Source organism: Leucopleurus acutus (genome assembly GCF_964270905.1).
Source record: "Leucopleurus acutus genome assembly, chromosome: 8".
NCBI classification, from domain to species: domain Eukaryota; kingdom Metazoa; phylum Chordata; class Mammalia; order Artiodactyla; family Delphinidae; genus Leucopleurus; species Leucopleurus acutus.
This window is the reverse complement of record NC_139151.1, coordinates 46629866-46656604: the sequence shown is the minus strand read 5'-3', so window position 1 is coordinate 46656604 and position 26739 is coordinate 46629866. Positions and strand designations below refer to the sequence as shown.

The 26739-nt window shown below is 45.8% G+C and overlaps 3 protein-coding genes across 3 annotated transcripts in view; 2 read left to right on the top strand and 1 right to left on the bottom strand.

Moving 5' to 3' along the window:
• Positions 1-2152: 2152 nt before the first annotated feature.
• LOC309964942 (uncharacterized protein) lies at positions 2153-2446 on the top strand. The gene has a single exon (XM_082844121.1). The coding sequence runs from the start codon at positions 2282-2284 to the stop codon at positions 2411-2413; it is 132 nt and encodes a 43-aa protein (XP_082700247.1). The 5' UTR covers positions 2153-2281; the 3' UTR covers positions 2414-2446.
• Positions 2447-2782: 336 nt separating this feature from the next.
• Positions 2783-3304, top strand: LOC309964941 (protein tyrosine phosphatase type IVA 1-like; the record flags this gene model as incomplete). The annotated part of the gene is made up of 1 exon (XM_082844120.1): positions 2783-3304. The coding sequence occupies one exon, from the start codon at positions 2783-2785 to the stop codon at positions 3302-3304; it is 522 nt and encodes a 173-aa protein (XP_082700246.1).
• Positions 3305-10864: 7560 nt separating this feature from the next.
• Positions 10865-26739, bottom strand: part of ME3 (malic enzyme 3) — a gene marked incomplete at both ends in the record, with an annotated part of 199014 nt that continues 183139 nt past the window's right edge. Inside the window, 7 exons of the mRNA XM_082844916.1 lie at positions 10865-11026; positions 12410-12508; positions 16284-16457; positions 17015-17157; positions 17742-17847; positions 19500-19613; positions 20093-20190. Of these exons, the coding sequence (XP_082701042.1) occupies positions 10865-11026; positions 12410-12508; positions 16284-16457; positions 17015-17157; positions 17742-17847; positions 19500-19613; positions 20093-20190 (896 nt within the window). The remainder of the gene's footprint in view (positions 11027-12409; positions 12509-16283; positions 16458-17014; positions 17158-17741; positions 17848-19499; positions 19614-20092; positions 20191-26739) is intronic.

Sequence of the window (26739 nt, the reverse complement as noted above, 5' to 3'; positions counted from 1 at the left end):
ACTACCCCCCCACACCTTGCTTGAATGTCCTCCTCACCCTCTCCCCCGACTCCAGTATCTTCAGTGTCCGCACCTACTGCACAGACAGCTACCTTGCTCCCCTCCACGTAGTGGACTGAGTTATTCAAGAAGAAATGAAGGATGGAGAAAAGAAGAGCAAAGAAGGAAGGAAGAGGAAAGAAGGAAGAAATAGGGCTTTATTGTTATGGGCCAAGTATAGGCCAGGAAACAAAGCCTAGACATTTTAGAAAATTCTAAAGTTGTTAGAAAGGAAACCCGAAGACAGGGAATATCTTCAAAGGGCTATCTTCAAATATCTTCAATGTAGAATTGTGTACTCAGTGGAACTATTAGAAATGAAAGCAAAATAAAAGAATTTTAGAATTAAATTTATTAAATTTTTTTTGTTTATTAAACAAAGAAAAAACAAAAAAATCTACCAACAATAAAATGTATTTTTCAACAGTGAGAAAATGCATATTTTCAAGATTATATAAAACATCAAAGTTGATCATATAATAGGAACTAAAGGAACCTCCAAAAGATGCTCTTAGATAAGGGAGAATAATCTTAGAAGAAAGAGTTGAGATGCAAGAAGAAATAGTGAGCAAAGAAATTGCTGACATATTGGGCAAATTTAAACAAACACTGATTTTTATAAACAATGTAATTTGTGTGGTTAAAAAAATACTTGACAACATTAATAGTTAACGCATGTTGAGTTCCTTCATGAGGTGGGAAAAGATTTTAAAAAATATTTATTTGGCTGCGTCGGGTCTTAGTTGCAGCACGCGGGATCTTCGTTGTGGCATGTGGGCTCTTCATTGTGGCACGTAGGCTTCTCTCTAGTTGTGGCGAGCTGCCCTAGAGCACGCGGGCTCTCTAGTTCTGGTGTGCGGGCTCAGTAGTTGTGGCTGGTGGGACTCTCTGGTTGTGGCGCATGGGCTCCAGAGCGCAAGGGCTCAGTAGTTGTGGCACGTGGGACTCTCTAGTTCTGCTGCATGGGCTCCACAGCACGTGGGCTCAGTAGTTGCGGTGTGTGGGCTCTAGAGTGCGCAGGCTTAGTTGCCCCACGGCACGTGGGATCTTAGTTCCCCAACCAGGGATTGAACCCATGTCCTCTGCGTTGGGAGGCGGATTCTTAACCACTGGACCACCAGGGAAGTCCCGGGAAAAGATTTTGAATGTTTGAATTTTTCTAAGCCATTTAAGTACTGAAAGTATAGGAATAAGGTATATAATAAGACATACATATTAGAGAGAGACTCTAGGTCCAGAATTCCAGAATTCCAATCTCAGCCCTGCCAATTACTAGCCGTGTGACCTTGGGCAAATAACTTTTCTGTGCCCAGGGTTTAAAAGTTGTTTTCATCATAACAATGGAAATAATAGTATCTAATTCATAGGGTTGTTGTATCAAATGAAATTATGTAAACCTATTCAGATTTAGAACAGTGTCTAAACTATAATAACTGCTAAGAAGTTTTAACCACAATTACAAATTTCCAAAACAGTGGAAGGAAAATATGGATTTAGGGGAGGAATCTTAACCCAAAAGAAATCAAAAGATAAAAAAAGAAATATAGACATAGGTCAGATAACACAAAATATGAGAAAAACAGATGCAGAGATAGCAATAACATTGTAATATAAAAGAATAAGACACTATAATGTAATAAAATGATGTAAATGGACGAAGTTCTTCAGTAAAGACAAAGTTGGTCAGACCAAATTGGAAAAAAGCTTAGCAATATGACATGTCTAAAACATGAAGCCGGTGGAGGAAGACATAGCAGAGTCAATGGGCGGGATTCTTCCACTACCTTCCCTTTCCCGCCCGTTTTGGCCCCCCTCCGTCTCTCTTCAGCCTCTTCCAGGCTTTGTCCCCCACCATTCCCATCCTCAAGTCCGTCCTCAGCCTCTTTGCTCCCCAGCAGGAGGCGGGGAGGTGAGAAGGCTCAAGCTGCAGCCCTTCTCCCTACGCCAACAAGCTCAATCCCCGCGGCGGCCGTGGTGACGTCTGCGGGGGGCGGGCCCCACGCCCTCGCTCTCAGGTTTTTGGCCCGCCCCGCCGGGACTGGGGAAGAGGAACGCACGTCACGCCGGCTATAAAAGGCAGGGCTTGCGACGCAAGAGCGCTTCGGCGCGCGCGGATTGGGTCTCTCGAGGCCGGCGCTGGGTAGAGCTCGGAGCCCCGCCGCAGCCGCAGCTCCGCGACGATCACGACAGCTCCCTCCTCAGCAGCCGACGCCACCGCCGCCTGTACCACGGAACCGGCTGTATGATTAGGCCACAGTCTTTAATGAGTAAACTAAGTCCTTCCTGTGGTGTTCTTGGTCACGCATTTATGGAGTTTCTGAAGGGCCCCGGAGAGTACCGCCAGGCGCAGCACGACCTTTATGAGGACAAGTGAACTCTAGAAATTCGTTGCTACTCCACCAAGAAGCCCCCATAGGCGCGGTCATCCTGGACACAGAAGTGTGGGATTGAAATCATCAGAGCATTTAACAGAAATTACGACCTGGATGGGGTAAACCTCGGTGCTCTTCCTTTCCATTGACTCAGTATTATGAACTGAAGGATGGCTTCTTGTTAGGAGGTTCATTTCATTTCCTGTTACTCCCAATTGCATATCCAGAGCATTGAGAATTTCGAGTGGGGCATATTGGAGTAGACTTCTGTTTCTTTACATCATTTCTGCATTCAAAAATTTAATTTTTTTTTCGTAACCGTATCGAGTTTTTTTTGTGTGTGGTTTTTTTTTTTTTAAAACTAAAATAACATGGCTCCACTGAACCGCCCAGCCCCTGTGGAGGTCACATACAGGAACATGAGATTTCTTATTACACACAATCCAACCAGTGCAACCTTAAACAAATTTATAGAGGACCTTAAGAAATACGGAGTTACCACAACAGTAAGAGTATGTGAAGCAACTTATGACACTGCTCTTGTGGAGAAAGAAGGTATCCAGGTTCTGGATTGGCCCTTTGATGATGGTTCATCACCCTTTAACCAGATCGTTGGTGACTCGTTAAGTCTTTTAAACATTAAATTTCGTGAAGAACCTGGTTGTTGGATTGCTGTTCACCGTGTTGCAGGTCTTGGGAGAACTCCAGTGCTTGTTGCCCTGGCACTAATTGAAGGTGGAATGAAAAATAAAGATGCAGTACAGTTTATAAGACAAAAGCGGCGTGGAGCTTTTAACAGCAAGCAACTTTTGTATTTGGAGGAACACCGTTCTAAAATGCGGCTGCGCTTCAAAGACTCTAGTGGTCATAGAAACAACTGTTGCATTCAATAAAACTTGGCTGCCTGCCTCATGCTGTTGCCTTGGAAGTCAAACTTGAGACAGGACTTAATTTATCGTACATATTAGCCAACATAATAGGCTTAATGAATGACAAGTCTAATGAAGCTTCCATAGGAATACTGAAAAGCCACAAGCTTGACAGAATTGCAGCCTCTCTGTTTGGCTTACTACTATCCCCATGCCAGAAACAATATATAAGAAATTGAGAGATTAGGTGCCAAAATACTCAGCACAATACTTGTATATTTTTAGTATCATACAGAATTAAAATCCTAGGAATTAGGAACAGCACTGTAAACCATATGTGGTTTGTTCCTCCAGTCATCTCAAACACTGCAAGTAAGACCTATATGGTTATTTGTCTGCTCCTTTACGTTTACCACCCCACACGTGTACCAGTATGCATCAGGTTTGTATAACAAATGATTTTGTTGAATTCTTACCAAGACTTATGGTGATTATTTAATGTCTTTCTATAAATCTCATTTTGTGCTGTTATGAAAACCTCCAGTTTGAAAAAGATCACACCTCTGGTTGAAAGTTCATGTAAAATATACACCATAGAGAAGCATATGTGTGTAATATCTTCAGACAAAAAAGCCTTACAGTTACTTTGTTTACACTTGGGATGCAGTTTTAGAGGGGAGGGCCTGAAGACAGAATGGAAAGAGGCTATGGAATATTTTTAGGATTCCATACTAGAAATTCCATGTTCTCTTTGTCTTGTGCAGGATGTATAGAATAGGTCCTTTTAAAGGTAAAGATACTTTGTAGCAAAAACATTTCAAAAATTTCTGAAGTTCTTATAATTCTTCGCCGTACCTATTGGAAGTTACTATTATTTTTGTTTTAAGTGTGATATTTTTTTCTTTGTCTTTCCAACCGAAACAGAAGAGGATTTCTATTAATGAACTGATCAGACATCTAATATTTTATATAATTTTGAACTGTGTAACGATATTTGGATATTTGATACTTTGTTTTATTATGTAATTGATAAAATGGTGGTATGTATTTGTGTTAGTTCAACCATATATTCATAGTGTCTGGAAATGTAGTTCTCTGGGAGAAATAATTTGTCAGTATTCACCATTCTCCAACTAGTACAAGAACTTAAACATCTAAATAAGGAATTATAGGAGAGAGACAGAGACAAACTAAGCAAGATGGTATAGCTTTGTTAATATTAGTAAAAGTATAAGCAAAGGCGTTACTAGAGATAAAGAAAATCATTACTTAAAGTTTCAAAAGTTTCAATTCACCAGGAAGTTATAACAATTCGAAATTTTATGTATCAAATAACATTGGTTCACAATCCATAAAGCAAATATGGAAAGAACTACAAGGAAAATTGACAAGTTTACCATAGTGATAAGTTTTACTATTTTTCTTCCAGAAACAGATCAAGTAGACGAAAATCAGTAAGGCTATAGATTTGAACAGAACAATTAACAAGTTTGATCCCATGAACGTAAGAAGGCATTGCATCCAACAGTGAGAATCTATATTTTTTAAGAGTACATGAAATATTTTATTAAATTTGACTATATATTAGATCATAAATAATTTCATCAAAATTCTAAAATATTTGAATAACACATAGTAAGTTTTCTGACTACAATTCAATTAAGTTAGGGAAAAAAAGTTAGTAGTATCATTTGGAATTTTGAAAATCTGTGTCTAGAGACTTCCACTTCTAGATAGGATGTAGTAGGTCATGGCAGCCCAACACCCTCCCTGCAACATCCAGAAAAATATGGATAAATTACAAAAATCATATGTTTAAAGACATATGGGAGCTGGGAAAGCAGCAAAGACTAGATGAATAGGAATTCCAGAGAGGAAGGAGCTCTCCTGAGGTGAGTGGCCATTTTGTTTCCTGCGGGTATTTACTGATTCTGGACATAGACTAAGGAAGGATCTGGCTTTGTTCTTGCAGAGGGTCTCCACTGAGGGAAAGAGAAACCCAGCAAGGCTTTAGATGGTCATGTGAGGCTGGTGCAACAGATTGGAAAATTGAGAAGCTTGGCTAGTTTCATGTTGCAAGTTGAGTTCCTCAGGAAACAGGTACTGAATCTGAGATTTGCCTTTGGAAGCTTACTGGGGAGTCATCTCAACAACACTTGAGAGGGAGCAAGAGAACCAGGATGCTGCAGAAGTTGAATGGTGATACATACAGTTTCAACGGTGACCTTAGCCAATCTCCCAGGGAGCTCTGAAGCTGGGATGGCCATGTAGAGATGTCTGCAATTGTGGCAAGGGGGTTGGACCTTTGGACTCGAATCAACCAGTCATTGGATGCAGGCTGTCCCTGGGGATGAGGGCATAACCTTGGATGAAGCATCTTCCTTCAGTCAACTGCAACTCCCAGCGGGGGATGCAACTGTGAGCCTTCAGCTGATAATACTCCTGGCAGCTGGCCCTGAGTAAGTGTTTCAGACATTTAGAGGGATCTGGGTGGTACAACCACAGCATCCACTATACTAAATGACACTTGCTAAGTTCTGGGACTATGTATGAGAGGCTGGGGAGTTAGAATGAAGACTTTTAAAAGACAGAGGGAAATTTCCCTTAACCTCATAGTGCTTAGGAGACAAAGCCCTGCTAGAAGAGGTTTTAATTCTCTCCAACACTTACTGTCTGTCTTTTTTATTACAGCGATTCTGGTGAGCGGGAAGTGTTATCCCATTGTAGTTTTAATTTTAATACAACTAATGTTGTTAAACATCTTTTAGTGTACATTCTCTCACATATCTTTGTTGGTACTATGTCGATTCAAATATTTTGCCCATTTTTTCAGTTGGGTTTTTTTGTCATCCTACTGAGTTGTAAAAGTTCTTTACATATTCTGGATCCAATGCCTTTATCAGATATATAATTTGCAAATACTTTCTCCCAGTCTGTTACTTGTCGTTTTCTTCCTTATTGGTGTGTTTCAAAGTGCAAAAGTTAAAAAATTTGGTGAAGTACAATTTATCAATTTTCTTTTATGAATCACGCTTTTAAATTGTATCTAAGAACTCTCCTCAGTCAGTCACAAAGATTTTTCTGCTATATTTTCTTCTAGAAATTGTATAGTTTTAGCTCTTACATTTAGATCTGTGGTCCATTTTGAGTTAATTTTTGTATATGGTGTGAGGTAAATGTCTGTATATATATATTATTTTTTTTTTGGCATGTGGATATCCAGTTGTCCCAGCATCATTTGTTCAAAAGACAATTCTTTCCTCCATTGAATTATTGTGGTAGTTGAAAGATCAATTTACCATGAATATAAGGACTTATTTGTGAATTCTCAACTCTGTTCCATTGATCTATATGAGCACACTATCTTGATCATTGTAGCTTTATAGTAAGCTTTGAAATTGGATCATGTACTTCATTCTTTTTCAAAAATTTTGGCTATTCTAAGTGCCTTGCATTTCCGTATACGTTTTAGGATCATCCTGTCAATTTCTACAAAACAAACAAAAAAAAGCTGGCAGGGATTTTGATAGGTATAGTGTTGAATTTATAGATAATTTGGAGAGAACTGTCGCCTTGACAATATTGAGTCTTCAATTCCATGAACATGGAACATTTCTCCATGTGTTTAAATCTTTAGTTTCTATCATCAATGATTTGCAGTTTTCATTGTACAAGACTTGCACCTCTTGAATTGCTTGAGTATTTTTTCTTTTTGATGCTATTGTGAATGGAATGTTTTCTTAATTTTATTTCTAGATTGTTTGCTGCTAGTCTATAGAAATACAATTGATTTTTGTATATTGACCTTGCTTTCTATGACCTTTCTAAACTCATTTGTTAGGAGAGAGAGAAAGAGAGATAGGGAGGGAGGGTGAGAGCGAGAGCAATGCAAGTGCTATTCTATTCTTTGGCATTTTCTGCTTATAGGATTATGTCATCTGTGAATAAAGGCAGTTTTACTCTTGTTTTTCCCCCCAGTCTGGATGCCTTTACTTTATTTTTCTTTCTTTATTGAACTGGCTAGACCCTCCATGTTGACCAGGAATGGTGAAAACAACTTCCAGATCTTAGGGAGAAAGTATTCATTCTTTCACCATTAAGTATGATGTTAGCTGTTGGTTCTTGATCAGGTTGAGGACATTCTCTTCTATTCTTAGTTTGTTGAAAGTTTTGTCTCAAATGGGTGTTGGGTATTTTAAAATGCTTTTCCCACATCCACTGACATGTTCCTGTGGTTTGTGTCCTTCATTCTAGTAATATCATGTACTATGTTGATCAATTTTTAAATGTTGAAACAACCTTGCATTCCTGGGATAAATTCCACTTGCTTATTGTGTTTAATTCTTTTATGTTGATGGATTTGGCTCGCTAATATTTTGTTTAGAATTTTGCATCTGTATTCATGAAGGATATTGGTCTATAGTTTTCTTGTGTTGTTTTTTTAATCTGGTTTTGATATCAGGGTAATACCAGTATCATGGAATGATTTTGGAAGTGTTCCCTCCTCTATCTTCTGAAAGAGTTTCTGAAGGATTGGTATTATTTATACTTTAAATATTTGATAAAATTCACCCATGAAGAATTCTGGGCCTGGGCTTTTTTGGTGGGAAGATTTTTAATTACTAATTCAACTTCTTTATTTGTTATAAGTCTATTGAATTCTACTCTAGTCTTTGCTTACTTTGAATTTTGTTTGCTTTTCCTTTCCTAGTTTCTTTTTTTTTTTGAATTTTATTATTTTTTTTTATATAGCAGGCTCTTATTAGTTATCTATTTTATACATATTAGTGTATATATGTCAATCCCAAGCTCCCAATTCATCCCACCACCCTCCACCCCCCGCTTTCCCCCCTTGATGTCCATACGTTCGTTCTCCATATCTATGTCTCTATTTCTGCCCTGCAAACCAGTTTATCTGTACCATTTTTCTAGATTCCATATATATGCATTAATATACAATATTTGTTTTGCTCTTTCTGACTTCACTCTGTATGACAGTCTCTAGGTCCATCCACATCTCTACAAATGACCCAGTTTTGTACCTTTTTTTTTTTTTTTTTTGCGGTACGCGGGCCTCTCACTGCTGCGGCCTCTCCCACTGCGGAGCACAGGCTCCGGACGCGCAGGCCCAGCGGCCATGGCTCACGGGCCCAGCCGCTCCGCGGCACGTGGGATCCTCCCGGACCGGGGCACGAACCCGCGCCCCCTGCATCGGCAGGCGGACCCTCAACCACTGCGCCACCAGGGAAGCCCTGTACCTTTTTTATGGCTAATATTCCATTGTATATATGGACCACATCTTCTTTATCCATTCATCAGTCAATGGGCATTTACGTTGCCTCCATGACCTGGCTATCGTAAATAGCGCTGCAGTGAACATTGGGGTGCATGTGTCTTTTTGAATTATGGTTTTCTTTGGGTGTATGCCCAGTGGTGGGATTGCTGGGTCATATGGTAGTTCTATTTTTAGTTTTCTTTACTAGTTTCTTAAAGAGAAAGTTTATTATTGCTTTGAGACCTTTTATTCTTTCCCCTGATACTGGCATTTAAAGCTATAAAATTCCCCTCTAAGCACTACTTTAGCCACAGCTCATTAATTTTGATTTTTCTTTATTCAGCTCAACATATGTAATTTATCTTGTGATTTCTTCTTTGAACCGTGACTTACTTAGAAATATATTGTTTAACGCCCACAGAGTTGGAAATTTCCCATTTTCTTTTTTACTGTTGTTGATTTCTAATTTAATTATTAACTCTGTCCAGGAAGACTTCCTGGAGCCAAGTGCATTTGAACTCCAATGATGAATGATGTCTCCAGGCAGAAAGCTGGGGTGAACTGAAATTTAATTGGTAAAGAGCAGAGAAGCAGAGGGAAGGGCTTTCCAGGTAGAGACCAAGCACGTGTAAGGGCCTGTGTAAGTGCCAGCAAGATGTTCATTGCGCTTCGAACAAAGGAAATGTAATTTCTATCGTCTTTCTTTTTGCCTTTGTCAGTATAGCTAAAGCTTGTTAATTCAGTTGATCTCATCAACCTGTTTTGGTTTCATTAATTGTCTCTACTATTTTTCTTTTCTGTTACATTGAGTATAAAGGAGGTATAGTTGGGGTACAGAGGAAGTTGTGGGACAGGACGTAGAAAAGATCATGTAAAAGACTCCCTGGTGTTCAGATTCCAGCTTCACTCTTCAAGCCCTCTTCTGAAGAGGTTCTCATTATCCGTGAGTCCACGGATTTATAGAACAGGGATGCTTCCTCAGGATACTCCTGGCTGAGCACCAGCACCAAGGAAGCAGAGGTTGGAAGAATAAGACCTAGGCAAGGGGTGACTGATGTCTCTGCTAATTACTCTTCTAGGATCCCAGTCATCCACCTAGCCTGTCACGGAGGTGGTCGTATAGGACCTATTCATTGTGGGCAGTGCGGAACCTGAGGCGGAGCTGGCAGCGGGGGGTGGGCAGTGGTAGGTCTCTGAGCATGGATTGTTGCTTCCTGTGTTATACAATGAAATTAGAGGCTGGATGCTGCCATGCCAACAGATGTTAGCAATTTAGCAGGGTCTTTGGGTGTGAGGGCTGCAGGCTCGTCTCCCCCCTCCCCAGCCCCATGGTGTGGGCTCACTGGACACGAGGGAGGTGAAGGCTACGACTGAACTTGTTCTAAGAAACACTCAGGACAGACTGACATCATTCTGTAAGAAAACTGCTCCAGTTTGCTAAATGACTTCAGAGAGTGAAGGGTGGAAGAGAGAGTGTGCTCTAGGGCCAGGAACATGAAATCAAGTCTTCCCTAGAACTCCCCAGGGTGTTTTGCCCCTCACAGCCTCTCTTCCTCTTTCCTCTGGGTTTGCTGACACTCTCCACCCACACTTCTCTGGTTTTCCTTTTAGTAATGACCACAAAGGAATGCCTAACACTCAACAGCCCACAGGACGGAGACCCTTTCTGACTTGTGAGTTGCCTCCAGCCACTCAGCCCCCACGCCCATCTGAGTCTTAAAGGTTGTGTATTCCTCCAACAGGGACTGAACTCCTTGATGGGTGGCCATGCTTTCTGGCCAGTGGCTGCCCTTACATTCCTCATTTCTCCATTAACCCTACCCATCCTTCACTCTTGGACTCACTGCAAACACTGCCCCCCAAGAAGCCTTCTTTTATGTCCTCATAGGAAGTATCCTCTCCCTTCTCTGAGTACCCTTGACCTTTTTCTGCAGTTCTTCCATGGACTTACTACTTTCTCCCTTGTGGCAAAATGAATTGTGTGCATATCTCATCTCCTCTACTAGACCCCGGACCCTGTAAAGGCAGAGTTCCAAGGCAGGACTCTAGATTTCCACAAAGTCTAGCCAATAGTTGGCAATTCACAGATGAAGAAATTCTTGGGAAGGAAGCCTGAGGAGGGTTACAGAAAAGTGAACTCAAGGCCTTCAGGGACAAGGCTCTCACTCACCATATGCCTGGGCATCTCCCCTCACACCAGAAAGTTCAAAGGAAAAACACAATGACAAGGATGGCCATTTTGGAACCCATTTATATTGTCACTGTTACTCTGGGCTTCATTCAGCCCCACACCAGCCTCTGAGATTGCATCAGACATTCTGAACATTCATGGCTTCCTTGGGCCAAGTGTAGCTGTCCAGCGTAAAGGAGTCATAGTCTGGAGTATAGACCAGGGATCTTACAAAAGCCTCCTTGTCCTTGGGCTCTGGGTAGTAGGAGGCCAGGTTGTGTTTGTAGGCGAAGTCGAGGACCTAGGGAAAAACACGTTTGACTGAGGAACTGGATCTAAGGAGGAACCTGTCTAAAGGCCCTTGCTTGGGAGCTTGTGGAAGGGGAATATACCCTGAAGCAGCAGATGTGTTCCTCTCATGAATTGAGGCCCAGGAAGCCACTAGAGAGAAAGGATCTTGAGTTTTCTGCCTAGTAAGGAAGCTGTGACACCATGGAGTAGACCCTGGGCCAGGGTCAAGAGGCCTCAAAGTCTGCCTCTGCTTCCAACTGCCTGTGGGTCCTCAGCAGTGACATCATCCTTGCTGAGCCTCAGTTTCCTCATCTGTAAAGTGGGGGTCATGAGAGCTTTCTCTGGCATGGTGTGAGGATAAAATTAGGTAGCAGGTGTTAAGTGTTCAGTATCTGATATTTTTTTCTGTCTTAAACGTGGCTTGAATTGGACATTGTTCTCTGGGTATTAGATTCGGCTTCAGAAGAAGATGAATCTGAATATCCCCAAAAGGAAGGAACTGGACAGGGTGGACGTGGACTGTAAGCTGCACTATTGGTCTTGAGGGCTGACTCTGGATCCTGCACTGGACAGCTCATGGGGAGTGCGTGCTGTTGTGCAATACGTTTTCTGAAATTATTCTTCAAACTTATAGAAAATGTAAAATGTATATTAATAAGAAATAACAGTATAATGAACCCTCATGAATTCATCATCCAGATGAACAATTATCAATGTCAGGCCAGTCTTTGCTGCCCCATGTTCTGGTTCTTTGAAAACCCATCACCTGTGCATCGTCTAGTGGGTGACATTTTTAATAGAATGTCCCCTGAACTTGATCACCTGTGGCCCAGCCATTCTGAGAGAAAGGGGAGGCATGAGCATCTCCTCTGGCCAGAAAGGTGCCGAGTGTAGAGCTCTTCCACTGTTCTCTTTTAATGTCCTCCAAAACTCTGGGGGAGAGGAATTACTGGCTTCTTTGTAGAAGAAGGAAACTGCTGAGGCTCAGGGAAGTGAAGTGATTGGGCTCGGGTGACTCTGCCGCTGCTTGGCAGAGCTAGGACCCCGCAGCCTGAGCTCTTTCCAAGTTGACCTTTCTGTGTAAATGGGCACTTATGATTCATTTTAAAATTCCACCCACATTCTGGTCCACAAAGCTAGGGCCTTTGGTGACCTTTCTGCCTGGTGTTTGAGGGGAGATCCAGGAGCTTTCCCAGAACTGCCCTGAGTGGGGTTGAGGTGGGGCTCAGGCTACAGGCAAGAGTGTGTCACCCAGCCTCTGGGGTGCATGCAGTGCAGCCCAGGGAGCTCAGCCTGTCTCTGCAGCTGCCACCCCCTTCGTCCTCCTAAAGTCACACAGAGAGGAAGCTGATGGGCCCCACTCCCCATAGTAAGGGGGTAAGACGTCCCTTACTTTGATGGCGATTCTCAGAGACACGTCTCGGATGGTGCTGAGTGGGGGGTACAGTCTCCCCTGTGACAGATGCTGCTCAGAGACCTCTTGGGCGATTTGCTGGGGAGAGAGAACAGCGAGGAACAAGCTGAGTTTCCACCTTCCCAGAGCAAGCCCAACCCAGTACACCAGAAACTCACCTCGCCCCTCATACGTGGCCCATAAGTGCAGTTTCTACTCCTGTCTCTGCCGCCTTGTGGCCCCAGGGGCGCTTAATGCTTGGGCTTAAGCAAGGACACATCCTTTCTGTCCCGTGAGACTGGCCGAGGCTTAAGACAACATGAAGCTGTCTGAATTCTAAAGGAAAATCACTAAGGCCAAGATGAATAAAACTGACTTGCAAAGCAGACTCTGGGGGTCTCCCCCGCCCCGGCTGACCTAGCGTGTTGTATAGGGATCCCTGAGTCCCTCGCTTCCCGGGTTCCAGCCTCTCCCACATGCTTAGGAGCATCCGGGCTGTCCCCCTAGGCCATCTTGTGTCTCTGTATTCAGGCCTCCTTGGGCTCTCCTTTCCGGCCCCGGCCCCAGTGAGGAAAGAAAGGCTGCTTCTCCAGTGACACCACGAATGGGCCTTATGCGGTACCTGAATAAATGCCCTAAAAGCACTTTCAGCCCAGGAACAGCCTCTCCTACAGCTTCCCTCCCTGCTTCAGAGCTCGTCTCTAAGGGCCAGCTCTCCGCAGCCAGCCTCATCCTCCAGCCTCAGGCACTGGTGCTCAGCCAGCCTGGCAGAACAGCCTCTTTAACGGGGCTCGGAATGCACTCCCACCCAATCTTCTCGTGTCAAATTGAAATCTGGGAAAAGCCACAGTGCTCTCTGAGAACTCTGTGTCCCGGGACGGACAGGGAAAGGAGCTGGTCTTGCCTCAGAGTTTGGCAGACATTAGGAACCTGGGCTCCCCCCTCTGCTACCTCGTTCTTAAATTCCTCTCTGTCCTTTCTGTTCATTCAAACATCCACTGAGCTCTACGATATGCCGGGCTCTGTGCTAGGTGCTGAAGAGCCATGGTGGAGAAGCCACAGTCTTTTCCCTCCTGGAGACTGGTATCAGTGGAGATGAACAAACAATAGTAACGATTATAGTGATTTCGAGGAGAGGGGACATATGGGCACAGAGGAAGGCAGGGCCCAGTCTGCCATGTACAGGAAAGGCTTCCCAGAAGAAAAGACAGAAGCTAAGACCTGAAGGACAAAGTGTGAATTACTTGAAGAGAGGAGAAGGAACAGCACATGCAAATTCTTAGAGGGAAGAGAGAGAAACGACTGTAAAAAGAAGGCGAGATAGGTTGACGGCAGGGGGAGGCTAAAAGGCTGGAGAGGAAAGGAGGGCCTTGGATGAAGTGCCTTGTATGGAAACCATGTGAAGGAGTTTGGCCTTTCCTGGGAGCACCAACGAGCCATAAAAGGTCTGAAATTGGGAGAGAGATGGCCTGTTCTGGGCTTTAAGGGATTCTCTTTGTGGAGGTGTAGAAGGTGAATTGACTAGAGGGAAGCAGAATTTCCATGGCTAGATCTGCAGCTAGAAAGGCTCTCCTGCAGTGACGAGTTATATTATGGTATGTGTGGCCACTTCTGAGATGCTGGGCACTGCTAATGCTCTGCTGTGTCTCTGAGTCAAATTGCCTGGTGCCGTCCTGGCGCATCCCTCACAAGCCAGGTGACCTTGGGCACGTAACTCAAACCCTCTGTGCCTCAGTTTCCTTGTCTGTAACGTAGGGATGATCACTGTATTTTACAGGGTTGTCAAGGTGAAATACGATACTGCATGTACGTCTCCTAAAACTTATATTACTTTTTCCATAGGAAAATCAGTTTCAACTTAAATTATCTTAATTTAAAAACAAACACCCTTTTCAGGGACTTCCCTGGTGGTCCAGTGGTAAAGAATCTGCCTTCCAATGCAGGGGACACAGGTTCAATTCCTGGTCAGGGAACTAAGACCCCACATGCCCTGGGGCAACTAAGCCCACGTGCCACAACTACTGAGCTCACGTGCCTCGACTAGAGCCCGCGTGCCACAACTACAGAGAGAAAACCTGCACGCCACAACTAGAGAGAAGCCCGTGCACCACAATGCAGAGCCCGCGCGCCGCAGCTAAGACCCGACGCAGCCAAAAATAAATAAAAAAACAAAAACCAGCCAAACCAAACCAAACCAAACCCCCTGTTGAGAAATATAACCTGCCAGGCCTTTGAAGACCAGACTGTCAGCTCCTGGAGGGGAGGGGCCTTATGCTGCTCAGAGCAAGTGCCAAAGAAGTAGATTGAGGAGAGGTTCCTGTTTACTTCATGGACATGGTTCGTGAAAAGATGGAGCTGAAATGTCCCACAGCAGAGGCTGCGGGTTCTGCAGATGTTTCTGGGGGTTGCATAGGAAGGCTTTAGCAACCTTGTTTCTGCACAACAGGGGAATTTGCTTTCGGGTCAACTCCAAGCAGGAAGTGACTCTTCCCATCCAATGGGGGTTTCAGACAGCTCCGCCCATGGCCACAGGACACCACCACCTCCAATCAAACGCAAAATACTCAAGCAAGAGGGAGAGAGAACTGCAGCGTGAAGCCAGAGCTGGTGTGCACAAGGCTTGGGGGAGGCTGACAGAAGTTCAGCAGACATAGGAAGAAGGAACTTGGTGCATGAGACAGTTCCCTGTGGGACTCACAGAAGCAGGGCTGGGTAGGGCTGCATGGAAGCCCTTCTTGTGGCTTGCTGGTTTGGGGCTCTCACCAGTGCCGTGGTGAGGCGGAAATGCAGACACATGCTAGAAATCACAGCAGAGCCTTTGGAGCCCACTGGGGATAAATATGTTTAATATTTGTTTATAGTTTTGATTAGCTTAACTTCTCCACAGAAACATTTCTACGCCTTAGTTCCGCAGAGTGAAGATAAACGTGAAGTGCTTGCCACTTGGTAAGCGTTTGTTAAATGGCAGCCACTGTAACTGTTATTATTAACAACCATTATTATGAATGTGGGCTGTCATCCTTAACAAATCCTTTCCTTGTTTTCAATTCACCATGCCCAGTAAAGAACGCTTGTGGGAGCTTTTCTGATACGATGCCTGGAGCAGGTGCACACCCACATCCCCCATCTGTGCTCAAGACATGGGTACTCAGAGCAGGCAAACCTGACATGCAACCCATCCTCTTCCTTACAGAAATCTGCCCTAGTGGGGCTTTTTTTTTTTTTTTTTTGCGGTACGCGGGCCTCTCACTGCCGTGGCCTCTCCCATTGCGGAGCACAGGCTCCAGACGTGCAGGCACAGCGGCCATGGCTCACGGGCCCAGCCGCTCCGTGGCATGTGGGATCTTCCCAGACTGGGGCTCGAACCCGCGCCCCCTGCATCGGCAGGCAGACTCTCAACCACTGTACCACCAGGGAAGACCTAGTGGGGCTTATTTTGCTACCAGTTACCCAGTAACGTGGCCAAGACCCATGGCTGGAAAAATCTACTGCTTGTCACGGTCGGTGAGCCCACGGTTTCAGGTGGTTTTGATGGCATCTCCGTTCTTGGCATGCGTACGGGTTCTGCTGGGAGGCAGGGTGCAGTACAGGGTATGTGCCCTCACGGCCAGCGCCTCCTGCCAGCACCCCTCCCACTGACTATTCCTTCCCCCGCCGCCCCTGCCTTAAAAAGCCTGTGTGTGTTTTCAGAGGAGTTCAAGCCTCCAGGCGCTCTTGAGAGAAGCTTGACATTCAAGCACTCTGGGGAACCACTGAAGGATTGGAGCGGGTAGGTAGAAGAAACAAGAGAAGGAATCTTTGGGGACCCGGTGTAGGAGCTAGTGGAGCTCACAGGCCCTCTGGGGTGTATTCGGGGCAGCGGGGACAGCAATACCTCTGCTGTCAGGAGGAAGAGCCCGTCCGGGATGTGTCGGACCCCGCCTGCGATGACTCCCAGAGCCACTCCAGGGAACACGTAGGCGTTGTTTCCCTGCCCGGGAATGAAGGTCCTGCCATCTTCCAGAGTCACGTCTTTAAAGGGACTTCCACTGGCAAAGATCCCTCGGCCCTGGGGGCAGGAAGAAAACCAGAGACAGAGCTTGGAGCTAGGTTTCAGGGGTCGTGGTAGCCTAGTCGTATCTCCCGAAAGTTGACCCCTTTCTCATCTTCTGCTAAATGCTCAGCATTGTGCTGAGGACGTTGCAGGTGCTGAAAGCACAGCTGTTCATCTGACCAGAAAGCTCAGCTCCCACTGAGTTACCTGACAGCCACAAAACCACAGAACGGGGAAGGTGTAGCTTTTAACCTGTCACCTCCCCGGAGGGCAAGCCAGGTGAGCAAATGGCCTAGAGTCCACAAGCGCCTCGAGTTCTGGTCAGAGCTCTATGTTAGGGGAACCCTGAGCAGTAAAGCCTACTGGTAAGAGCCTGGGCTTTAGAGCCGGACCTGGGTTTGAGGGCCAGCTCCACTCCTTTTTAGCTCTGTGACCTTGGGCAAGTTACTTCATCTTTCTGAAACTCAGTTTGCTTATCAGCAATGTGGGGATTTTTTTCACCCTCATAGGGTTGCTCATGGTTACTGTTACTATGTCCTCTCAGCCCGGGGAAGGAAGCACTCCCCGCTGACCTCGGTGACCCGGTAGCACTTCTCAGCCGTGCACTCGGCCTTGCTGGTGGGGTTGCTCAGGGCAAAGATGATGGGGCGCTCGTGGAAGGAGGCCATGTCCCTCAGGATCTGCTCCGTGAAGGCTCCTGCGATGGCGGCAACACCTATGCGGAAAAGGGGGAGGTAGTGGGGTGCCGACTCTTTATCTACACCCCATTCCTCTCCTGGTGGTGGTGGTGGAACTAGGTACAACACGGAAGACTCAGGAGTCTTGAGGATGGCATCCGCCATAGGGATGAGGGAGGATAGGAGAAAAGGGTCTCCCTGCTTGAGTTGGCTGAGACCCCCTGTTAATTCCACTGGTCCACTTCAGGCCCCAGCTCAGTTACGCTGCACCTGTGAAGCATGCCTGGCCACTGTCCTTTGGAGTGGACTGCTCCCGCAGGACAGGGAGTGATGCCAGGGTCCCCCCCTTGGGGGAGGAGTGCTCATGTCATCCTGGTTAGAGAGACCAGCCTGTGCTTTTCCACTTTACTGTATAATTCTGCCTCATGCAGCCCAGCTTGCTGCCTTAGTTCTACGGTTCTTATACAGTAATAACTCAATAAAAATCTGTAGCATGGAATTGGAAATGAGGGGAAAGAGCTGTGTTTCCAAGGGTTGCTTATGCCTCCTCGCTGAGCCTCAGTCTTCACCTGCAAGTCAAGAAGATTAGCTGTGCTGGGCAGTGGGTCGCCCCTCCTCCTACCTATGATGGCCGTGGGCTTCACCAGCCTCACCACCTCCTCCAGGGAGTTCACTTCAGGGTGGTCCTGGGCAAACATCTCCTTCTCATGGTTCAGGTGGCTCCTCCCCTGCAGGGAAAGGAAGAACATGATACAGCTGTGGTGGTGAGAACCCCTGGGCAGTGCCTGGATGCATCTGTGTACTCTAAGAGCATTCCCTGCAGAGCCCTGTGCTTTGGTCTGAGCTGTCAGAACCTTGGGCCCTGTCCTTTTGATCAAAATCTACGATGCAATCTAAGAATTTTAAATGTGTGTGTGTGTGTGTGTGTGTGTGTGTGTGTGTATTTCTTTCTTTAATCCAAACCACATATGGAGAACCCGTAAGGCCTTTCTTTGAGCTGCCGGGGTCATGGCTTCCTGGGCCAGGACAGAAAGGCTCCGAGGAAATGCCTGAGTTTGGACCAAGACTCTTGGCCCCAAGACATATAGCACAGAGGCCCAGTTGAGGGATGGGGGCCTGAGTCACCCAGGGTCAGGGCGCTAATTTGAATGTATTTGACAAGAGCCATTAACCTCCCGATAAATAACAAGCTGAGATCCAGGACAGGCTTGTAGCGGCTGGCTGCTCCCAATGGGGTCCAGCTTCCTTCCATTTCTTCAAACAGGAGTCAGTGGGTGACAGGCTGGTCAACGTTTCTGATGACTCCTTTGGGTCAGCTGGCCTCACGAGAACCAGAGTGAAAACACCAGCTTTGAGACATCTTTGAGGAGGGGTGAGCTCAATAGGGTGAGCAAAGGTGATGTTGAAACGTGGGAAAGAGGCAAGTGTGGCAGCCTCCACCTGTGCCTGGACCGTGCTCTGGAATGATCTGGGGCAGAAGGAGGAATCTCCAGGTCCCAGTTCTTTCCGGTGGGAATCTGCCCTTATAGGGAACAATAGGAAGGTCTGTTGCTTCAGAGGGGGCTCTCCACTATTCTTGGTTGAGAGCCTCGTGTTCCTATCTCTTGTCTTTTTTTTAGGCTCTCACTGTCACAGTCTATGTTAGTGAAATCTCAGGATTAAAACATGGAGCTCTGAGTGAAGTCCTGAGGGAGGAGGTCATCCAACTGTGCCCCTCACCACACTGCAGTCAGAAGCTGGACAGTCTCTCTCATTCACTCCTTCATTCATACCTCAAACATCAATTATGTACTTATCACATGCAGGACCTTGACATCAAGACTATACAGCCTCACGGGGAGGGAGGCAAGTAAAGGGGCAACAGCCCTATCACGGGATAAGTGTAATATATGAAGGGCGGAAGGCTACATGAGCATAAACACAGGGAACTAATTGAGACCCAGATGCTCAGGGAGGCTGCTTGAAGGAGGTAACAGAAGACAGGGAGCAAACAGATGGGGTTGAGGGCTGTGAGTGGGCGTGTGGAAAAAGAGAAGGGCATTCCAGGCAGAGAAACAGAATATGCAAAGATGTAGAAGAGAGAGAGCACGTTACTTTTGGAGAGTTATGATTCAACGTGGCTAGAGGTGAGTACAAGGCAGGACGGGGGGGAGATGACACTGGAAAGAGCACACGCACACACATTTGCAAGCACATTCAAAGCTTTCGGACAAGAGCAATTAAGGCTACTTTGGGATGAATCTTTTGCTTTGGGGATTAGGACACTGCCCTCCTCCTGCTCTCTCTTCTGTCTGAGCAGTTTACCCCTTGAGATCTCTTCCAGTCCAGTTCCAATGGCTATAGATATCAGGTAACCTCCAGGTCTCCAGACCGACAGTACCTTGACAATGAGCCCCTTGGAGTCCACCATCCAGATCTTCCTTGTGGCCTCTGCCTTGGGTACGCCTTCTTTCTCTAGGGCCATGACAAGGAGGTGGGCGATGCCCATGGCTGCCTGCGAGGTGGGTGTTTAGACAAAAGGCAAAAGCTGCTCAGGATTTTATCAGATGCTTCACCAAGATCCTCGTTTCTTCCCCCACTACTCCCAGGAGGCCCAGTTAAGTCCCTGCCTTGAGACACCCAAATGTTGGGGCCCAGGCAGCTGCAATGATCACAACGCATCTGTGCTGTTTCCTCTCCTCAGAAGCCCAGAACACCGCTCCTCCTTGTGGCTCCTCCACCCATTCTTTTTTTTTTTGCGGTACGCGGGCCTCTCACTGTTGTGGCCTCTCCCACTGCGGAGCACAGGCTCAGTGGCCATGGCTCACGGGCTCAGCCGCTCCGCGGCATGTGGGATCTTCCCAGACCAGGGCACGAACCCGTGTCCCCTGCATCGGCAGGTGGACTCTCAATCACTGCGCCACCAGGGAAGCCCCTCCACCCATTCTTACTCTCCTACTGGAACAACAGCAGAGAGCCCCCGAGGGCACTTACTTCACCAGCACCTTGGAAAACAAACACGTGATTGGAGAGCTTGTTCTTGGTGATTCGCAGAGCAGCCAGGATCCCTGCCACGGCGACGGAGGCTGTGCCTGCAACAGAGTGGACGGAGATCACCCTCTGGCCACCGGGTCCCACCCCCTAGACCCTTGGCAGAGTTCCCCACACCTAGAACCTGTGATGGAACAAGCGACTTTCCCTCGCCCTTACAGAGGTCAGCCCTGTAGGCACGCAGGTTGTCGAGCAACTCTCTTTTGTGTGATACTCTCCATTCACTCTTTTGCAGATAACTGTTAGTTTGAGAAATAGCTCCTGGATTGTTACCCTGGGAGAGAGGATCAGAGGGTCAGGTGCTGCTACCACCATCATTCATAAATGAAACAACAAGGACAAATACAAGGGAAGCCAAAAAGAAGGGTGAGCCTCATAGAATGATTTGTTTAAGGGGTAAATGGATAAAAGCGTATTAAAAATGAGGCCACAAACTATCCATGAAACATTACATGACCATGTGACCTGAGCTGCTTGTCTTATCCAGCAAGTCATAAGGTTACGCCCAGTAGCATAACCAGCATCGAATGGCTTGAATACATCTGAAGGTACAGGTAAGCTGCACGAGCAGGTGGCTCAGACTAGTTTGACAACTACTCTTCCTCTCCCTCAATCCACACCTAAGGCCTCACTAGGGATTCCTATGACCAGCTGACCAAGGAGGAGAAAGCAGGCTTGGTTTACAGATTGTTCTTAACAGTATGCTGGCATCAACTAGAAGCGTACGGTTGCAGTTTCACAGCCCTAATAAAAGGTCACCCTAAAGGGAAATAGTGAAGTAAATCTTCCCAATGGACATGACCTCCCATTGTAAATTATGTTGTCCACTTTGGTCCAAGAGATGGCTAGACCTACACTGATTCGTGGGCAGTTGCTAACGGTTTAGCTAGATGGTCAGGGACTTAGAAAGAACCAAACAGTAAGACTGGTGATGAGGAAGTCTAGGGAAGGGTTTGCGAATGGACTTCTCTGAATAGGTACAGGGTATGAAGATATTTGTGCCCCATGTGAAAGCTCACCAAAGGGCAGAATGAGCATAGTTTCTCAATAATCAGGTGGACAAAATGGCATGGCTTCTGCATGTCAGTCAGCATCTTTCCCACGCCATCTAGGGTTTGCTCAGTTTCCATAGAGAGTAGCCGTGGTGGCAGGGATGGAGGCTATGCATGGACTTCCTCACGGAGGCTGCCTGCTACTACTACTGCTGAATGACTGAGCTGTCGATGGCAGAGACCAATGTGGAGCTCCTGCTATGGCACCGTCCTCTGGGAGGACTATCTACCCGGCAGGAGGATGATTACACTGGACTCCTTCCACTAGAGACAGGGAAGAGATGTGTCTTCACTGGAATAAACATAGCTTCTGGATATGGCTTGACTTTCCCTGTCTATAATGTTCTGCCAGTGCCATCATCTGGGCACGTCTGAAATGCCTAGTCACCATCCTGATATATTCCAGGCTTCTAATCAAGGAATGAAGGTTTGGGTCAGCCTATTAAGGAACTCTGGCAAGCTAAGGTCTTGTCTGATGACAGGAAAACATGGAATGGGAGACCAAGGAAGAAATTCATAAACATCAACTATGGCTTCATGACTGGTTACAGAAATGGGGAATGTAGCAGCCATGCAAGTTTTCTTCCTTGATTATCATGTGATTACGGATGATGGTTCATATTAGCTAATTTATTCTCCCTTCTCCTTCCTCTTATTATTTTATAGAAGTTTTATTGGAGGTTAATTCTACAATTTAGCCTTTAGAAAACAGAGTTTTCAAATGTGACTGTGACTGAGATTTAAGAGTAGTTTGTCCTGCCCAGAGATGGGTGGTGTGACTATCTTCCAGAGATAAATATGTCAAAAAAATGCACAGTGTGACAGCTGTGAGTTAAGTTTTATTGGGGGCACAATGAGAACTATAGCCCAGGAGACAGCCCCTCAGATAGCTCTGAAGACGGGTGTGGGTGTCAGTGTGTATGTGATTTTGGTGAAGGGCGTACGTGCAGTCAAGCACACATTTCAGCAGAAGGTTGCTGCTGGTCACAAGAAGGTTGTTGCTCGTCACGAGGAGTGGATGTCTCCGTCAATGATTTTAGTGTTTTCCTAGATATGAGAAGATGTAAGAAACTGGGCTCATAAAATCTTCTGAAAATATCTAAGCATCTGAAGGCCTGTTCTGCCAGTTTTTCCCAGAGCACAGAGTGCCTCATGCCTGATCTCTGCCTTGAACTCCTTTAAGGGTGTGTTGAAGGTCGGTGACTGCAGTGGCTAGTGACTTCATTCTTGTAGAACCAGATGATGAGTGACATTCTTTAGTTGGCAAATAACTGTAGACACTTTGCCTCTCCCCATTTCAGGGAGAAGGTGAGAATGTCTTCATTTGTTGGAAAGTTAGTTGCGTTTTATTAGGCATTTTGTTAGAGTTTTTTGTTGCTGTCTGGAAGTACCAATGTGCAGGACGGTATGTATCGATGCTGAACAGCCAGAAGGGTGGACTCTGCCGATTACCGGATAATCGTTTCTCCTTTGTCTGCAAACCACTTTTCAGCTTTACCAATTGGCCCTATGGTGGGCTCTGCCAATAGGGGGCGCCAGAGGGCGACTGAAAGACTAGATGGGCAGGGAAAGAACAGTTTTTCCAGCATCATTCCTACTTTGTAAGATTGCTGGGTAAAATGTAGGGCATTCAGTTAAACTTGAATTTTAGGTAAACAAGAAATAATTTTCTAGTGTGTGTTCCATGCAATATTAGCATAAATATTCTAAAAACTGTTATTTGTCTGAAATTCGAATTTAGCTGATCATCTGCATTTTGCTTTTGCTAAATCTGGCAACTCCAGAGCCTTGGTTTTTTAATCTTACAGCAGCAGTTTGTTCCACAAGCAGCAGTTGAATCCAGTTTGCTCTTTGTCCGTCACTTACAGAACTAGCCTCATGGCACGTGCCCCTCAGAGGCATGAACGCTAGCCAGCTGTCACCTGTCTTCCCTGTGCTCCCCCAGCCTCAGGGGTGGTAGCAGATCCTTAGTGTTTCTTTCTGGCTTTTCAGTTCTTTAATGCAGAATTCACAATTCTTTATGTCGAGTTTTCTCTGTTAAAACGACTGGTGTGGACCCTCACAGAGTCACAATAAAGTAATCGCAACTGGCAACGCTAAGCCTCTACTAAGCCTCTACGATGGTCAAAGAAAAGGAAATTAAAGTGTGACTGTTTATGGTCATTGCAATTGTGCAAATCAAAGAAACTGATGTTATCTATGGCTGGCGAGGGAGCAATGCAAAGGGCAAAGTTCAGCACACATTCCATCTTAAAGAGCTACAACCCTTTTTGGAAAACTATTTCCCAATATAGACCAAAGGCATAAAATGTTTTTGCCCCTTGACCTCATGCCTCTATTTCTGGGAACCTATGTATGAAAAAATCCAAAAGGTATGTGGTAAGATATTTATGACAGTGTTATTTATAATGTAGAATGGCTGGAAATAACAAACACCTAACAAAAGAGCAATGGTTAAGTAAATTAGCTAGTGTAGGCACTCAGTAGGATACTGAAGCTATTAAAAATATTCCTTATGAAGATGGTGTAGCAACACAGAAATGCTATAAAGTTAGTAACTAACATCACATATTGTTCTAAGTGCTTTATATGTCTTAATGTAAAGACATTTATTTAATCCTATCATCATCCCCATTTTACAGATTGGGAAAATGAGGTACGGAGCAGTTTACTGAGTTGTCCAAGATCACACAACAGAGTGAGGCTTTGAACTCAGGGAATCGGGCTCTAGGGCATGTGCTCTTAACCCCTGAATCATGCTTCACTGAGTTAGTTGGAAGGAAGAGAACATTCAACAGTCTACATACTATGATTCTAATTGTAACAAAATATACACACAAAATCCGAAAGGAGCTACAAAATACTAATGGTTGCAGGGTAGGAGCAGGAGTGAACTTTCCGTTTTCTGTTTCCAGTTTTCCACTGGACAGAGAGCATCTTCTCCCCGCATCTGATTCTATTATATTTCACGACAGCCTTCTGCCTCCTGAAAGGAGCTGTACAAAGCATACGACACCAGGTGGCGCCAAAGATATTTCATCAGAGAACCTCCCAAAGACACTGCATTCTTGATGGGTCTGTTCCTTCTTGGATGTCAAGTATCTTTTGTGGTTAGAACCTACAGGCTGAATAACAGCTTACCTGCAGAAATTCAGTGCTGGATGGAGAGCGTGACATCCAGCAACTGTACAGATGAGGAAACTGAGGCCAGAGAGAGGTTGTGGCTTCCGCCTGTTAGTCACCAAGTTAGAAGTAAAGCAGGTAAGCCTGGGTTGCTGCTTCCACCCCTTCCTGGTCTATGCAGCTCAGACAGCCTTTCCTGACTCTGGAGTTGAAGGCAGCAGGAGTGGCCTTATGGGGTTTCCCTGGGGGAGACCTGAGGGGCAGGTGGTAGTGGAGGTGGAGGGAAGTGAACTTAGGTGGTGGATGTAATTGTTCAGTTGTGACTCTGGAAGGGGTGGAAAATTTCAAAAGGATACAACAACTGCTGCTTATTGATTGCTCTCCCCGTGACCTTGGCTCCGTGCTGTGTATGCACTTGCCTCCATTTATTTGCTCATTTAATCTTTACAGCAACTCTAGGAAATAGGTACTACTGAGCTCCCATTTTTTCCCCTTTCAGAAGTGGAAAATGAAGTTCAAAGAAAGTAGAAACGACCAGGAGAGAAGTGAATCCTCTCACCACCAACTCCATAAAACCTCTGCCTCCGGTCCATATACTTCCATATACTTTGCCGTTTCTCCTGTTACGTGGATGAATGGTCCCTGCTCTTAGCTAAAGCCACCTCTGGCTGTGTGCTGGATCCCACCATGTTTACCTACTCAAGAAATTTGTTTTGTAATTCTCTCCCTTTTTTTCCCTGCATCCTCAACTGCTCCCACTCTAGTGGATCACTGCCATCACCATACAAATATGTCATCAAGTTCCCATCCTTAAAAAGCCTCCTCTTGACCCTGTGTCATTCCCACCCTATTTCTTACTTCCCTCTATAGCCAAATTCTCCTAAAGAGCTGAATATACTCATTACCTCTATTTCCCTTCTTCTTGGTCTCCCTGAAACCCAGTCCCATCAGGCGACTGCCCCACCTTTTGTCAACCTCACCAGCACCTCCATCTTGCCAAGTTCAGTGGTCAGTCCTCAGCCCTCCTCTTCCTTGACCTTTCATCAGCATTTGATACTGGTGTTCATTCCTTCCTTTGGGAAACTCTGCATGTGGCCTCTGGAACCCCACGCTCACTGGCTACCTTGCTGGCTCCTTCTCATTCTCCATTCTGGGATCTTTCTCTGAGGCCATCCTCTGAAGTGACAAGTTGCCGTATTCACAGCCCAGAACTCAAGAGGAAACACAGCAGTTCTTAAATCCTATATTATAAAGTTTGGCAAAGAACGCTATCTCCATCATCAACTTTCATTTTGAGGAGGAGGGTCTTGGGTAATGTATTAGGGATTTAAAAATGGAGAGGAAGGAAGCTGCAGAGGTTTCTGGAGGTAGCCACCTGGAGAAGCCCAGGGGTCTAGGGATGTGTTAGAACACGTGCCCGTGAATGCTGAGGGCAGCTGAAAGCATGACTGTTTGTTCCTCATTCACGATGAAAGAAAAACAAATTTCCCTTTTCAGAGGGAGCTTTCCATAATTGCATTTCCTGCAAACTGAGTACTGGAGGTGGTAGGTTCAGGAAATAGCACAAAAGGACTGAAAATGTAGTTTCTATTCTGCTTTTAATAGTCACATTTGACAAAGTTAAAGAAGTTTCCATTCGAAACCGCACATTATCAGAGAAAAGGGAAAGAACTAGCTGCTTCTCAGGTGAGACAAGGCTGCTGTCTTAGGCAGCAAGAAGGACACAGGGAGTTAGGCTCGCCAGGGTCCGGCCAAGGTGGCTTTGGAGGCCTGGGGCCAGGGGGGATTGGGCATCCTCTAGGATTAGGTTGGCCCACTTTCAGGATCCGCAGAATTACCTTCCCGCAGCAGCCAGCGGCTTCTCATTTGTTCATGAGCGTGTCCTGAGAGCCTGTTCTGGGGCTCCACTGGGTATACGGGTATATGAAGGCTTAGATTTATGAAGATGAATACAACAGTCTTGAGCACAGGGGTTAGCAGAATAACTGTTCAGAAAATTCAAGTTCCCCTTATTGGAAACCAAGCAAAGGCCTTCTAGATGACTTCAACCCTGTTTCTGTGTCCTGAAGGGAATGTTCTGGAGCCCTTGGACTCTCAAGAAGGCAGTTCCCGGCCCATGGAGGAGGAAGGGTTAGACTATTCTGCCGCCGGAGGGAATAATTACCATCTTCTTGGCTTCTCTGGGGATTTAACTGATGCAACAGGCTAAGGGGGAGGTCTCAGAGCAGCCAGGATTAGACATGCAAAGAGACCCACGAGAATCTCAGGGCTGGGAAAGCCCTGTACGGGAAGAACAGCCTCAGAACACAGGACTTAGCGAAAAGGAAGGTTCTGGGGACTGGGGAGAGATGAGGTTGAAGCGGCCGGGGGAGGTTGCACTGTGGGAGAGACACGGGAAGGGCCAGGAACTGCTGC

Bases quoted from the DNA above. Each gene is read 5' to 3' on its own strand.
- LOC309964942 (XM_082844121.1), top strand. From the start codon at position 2,282: ATGATTAGGCCACAGTCTTTAATGAGTAAACTAAGTCCTTCCTGTGGT.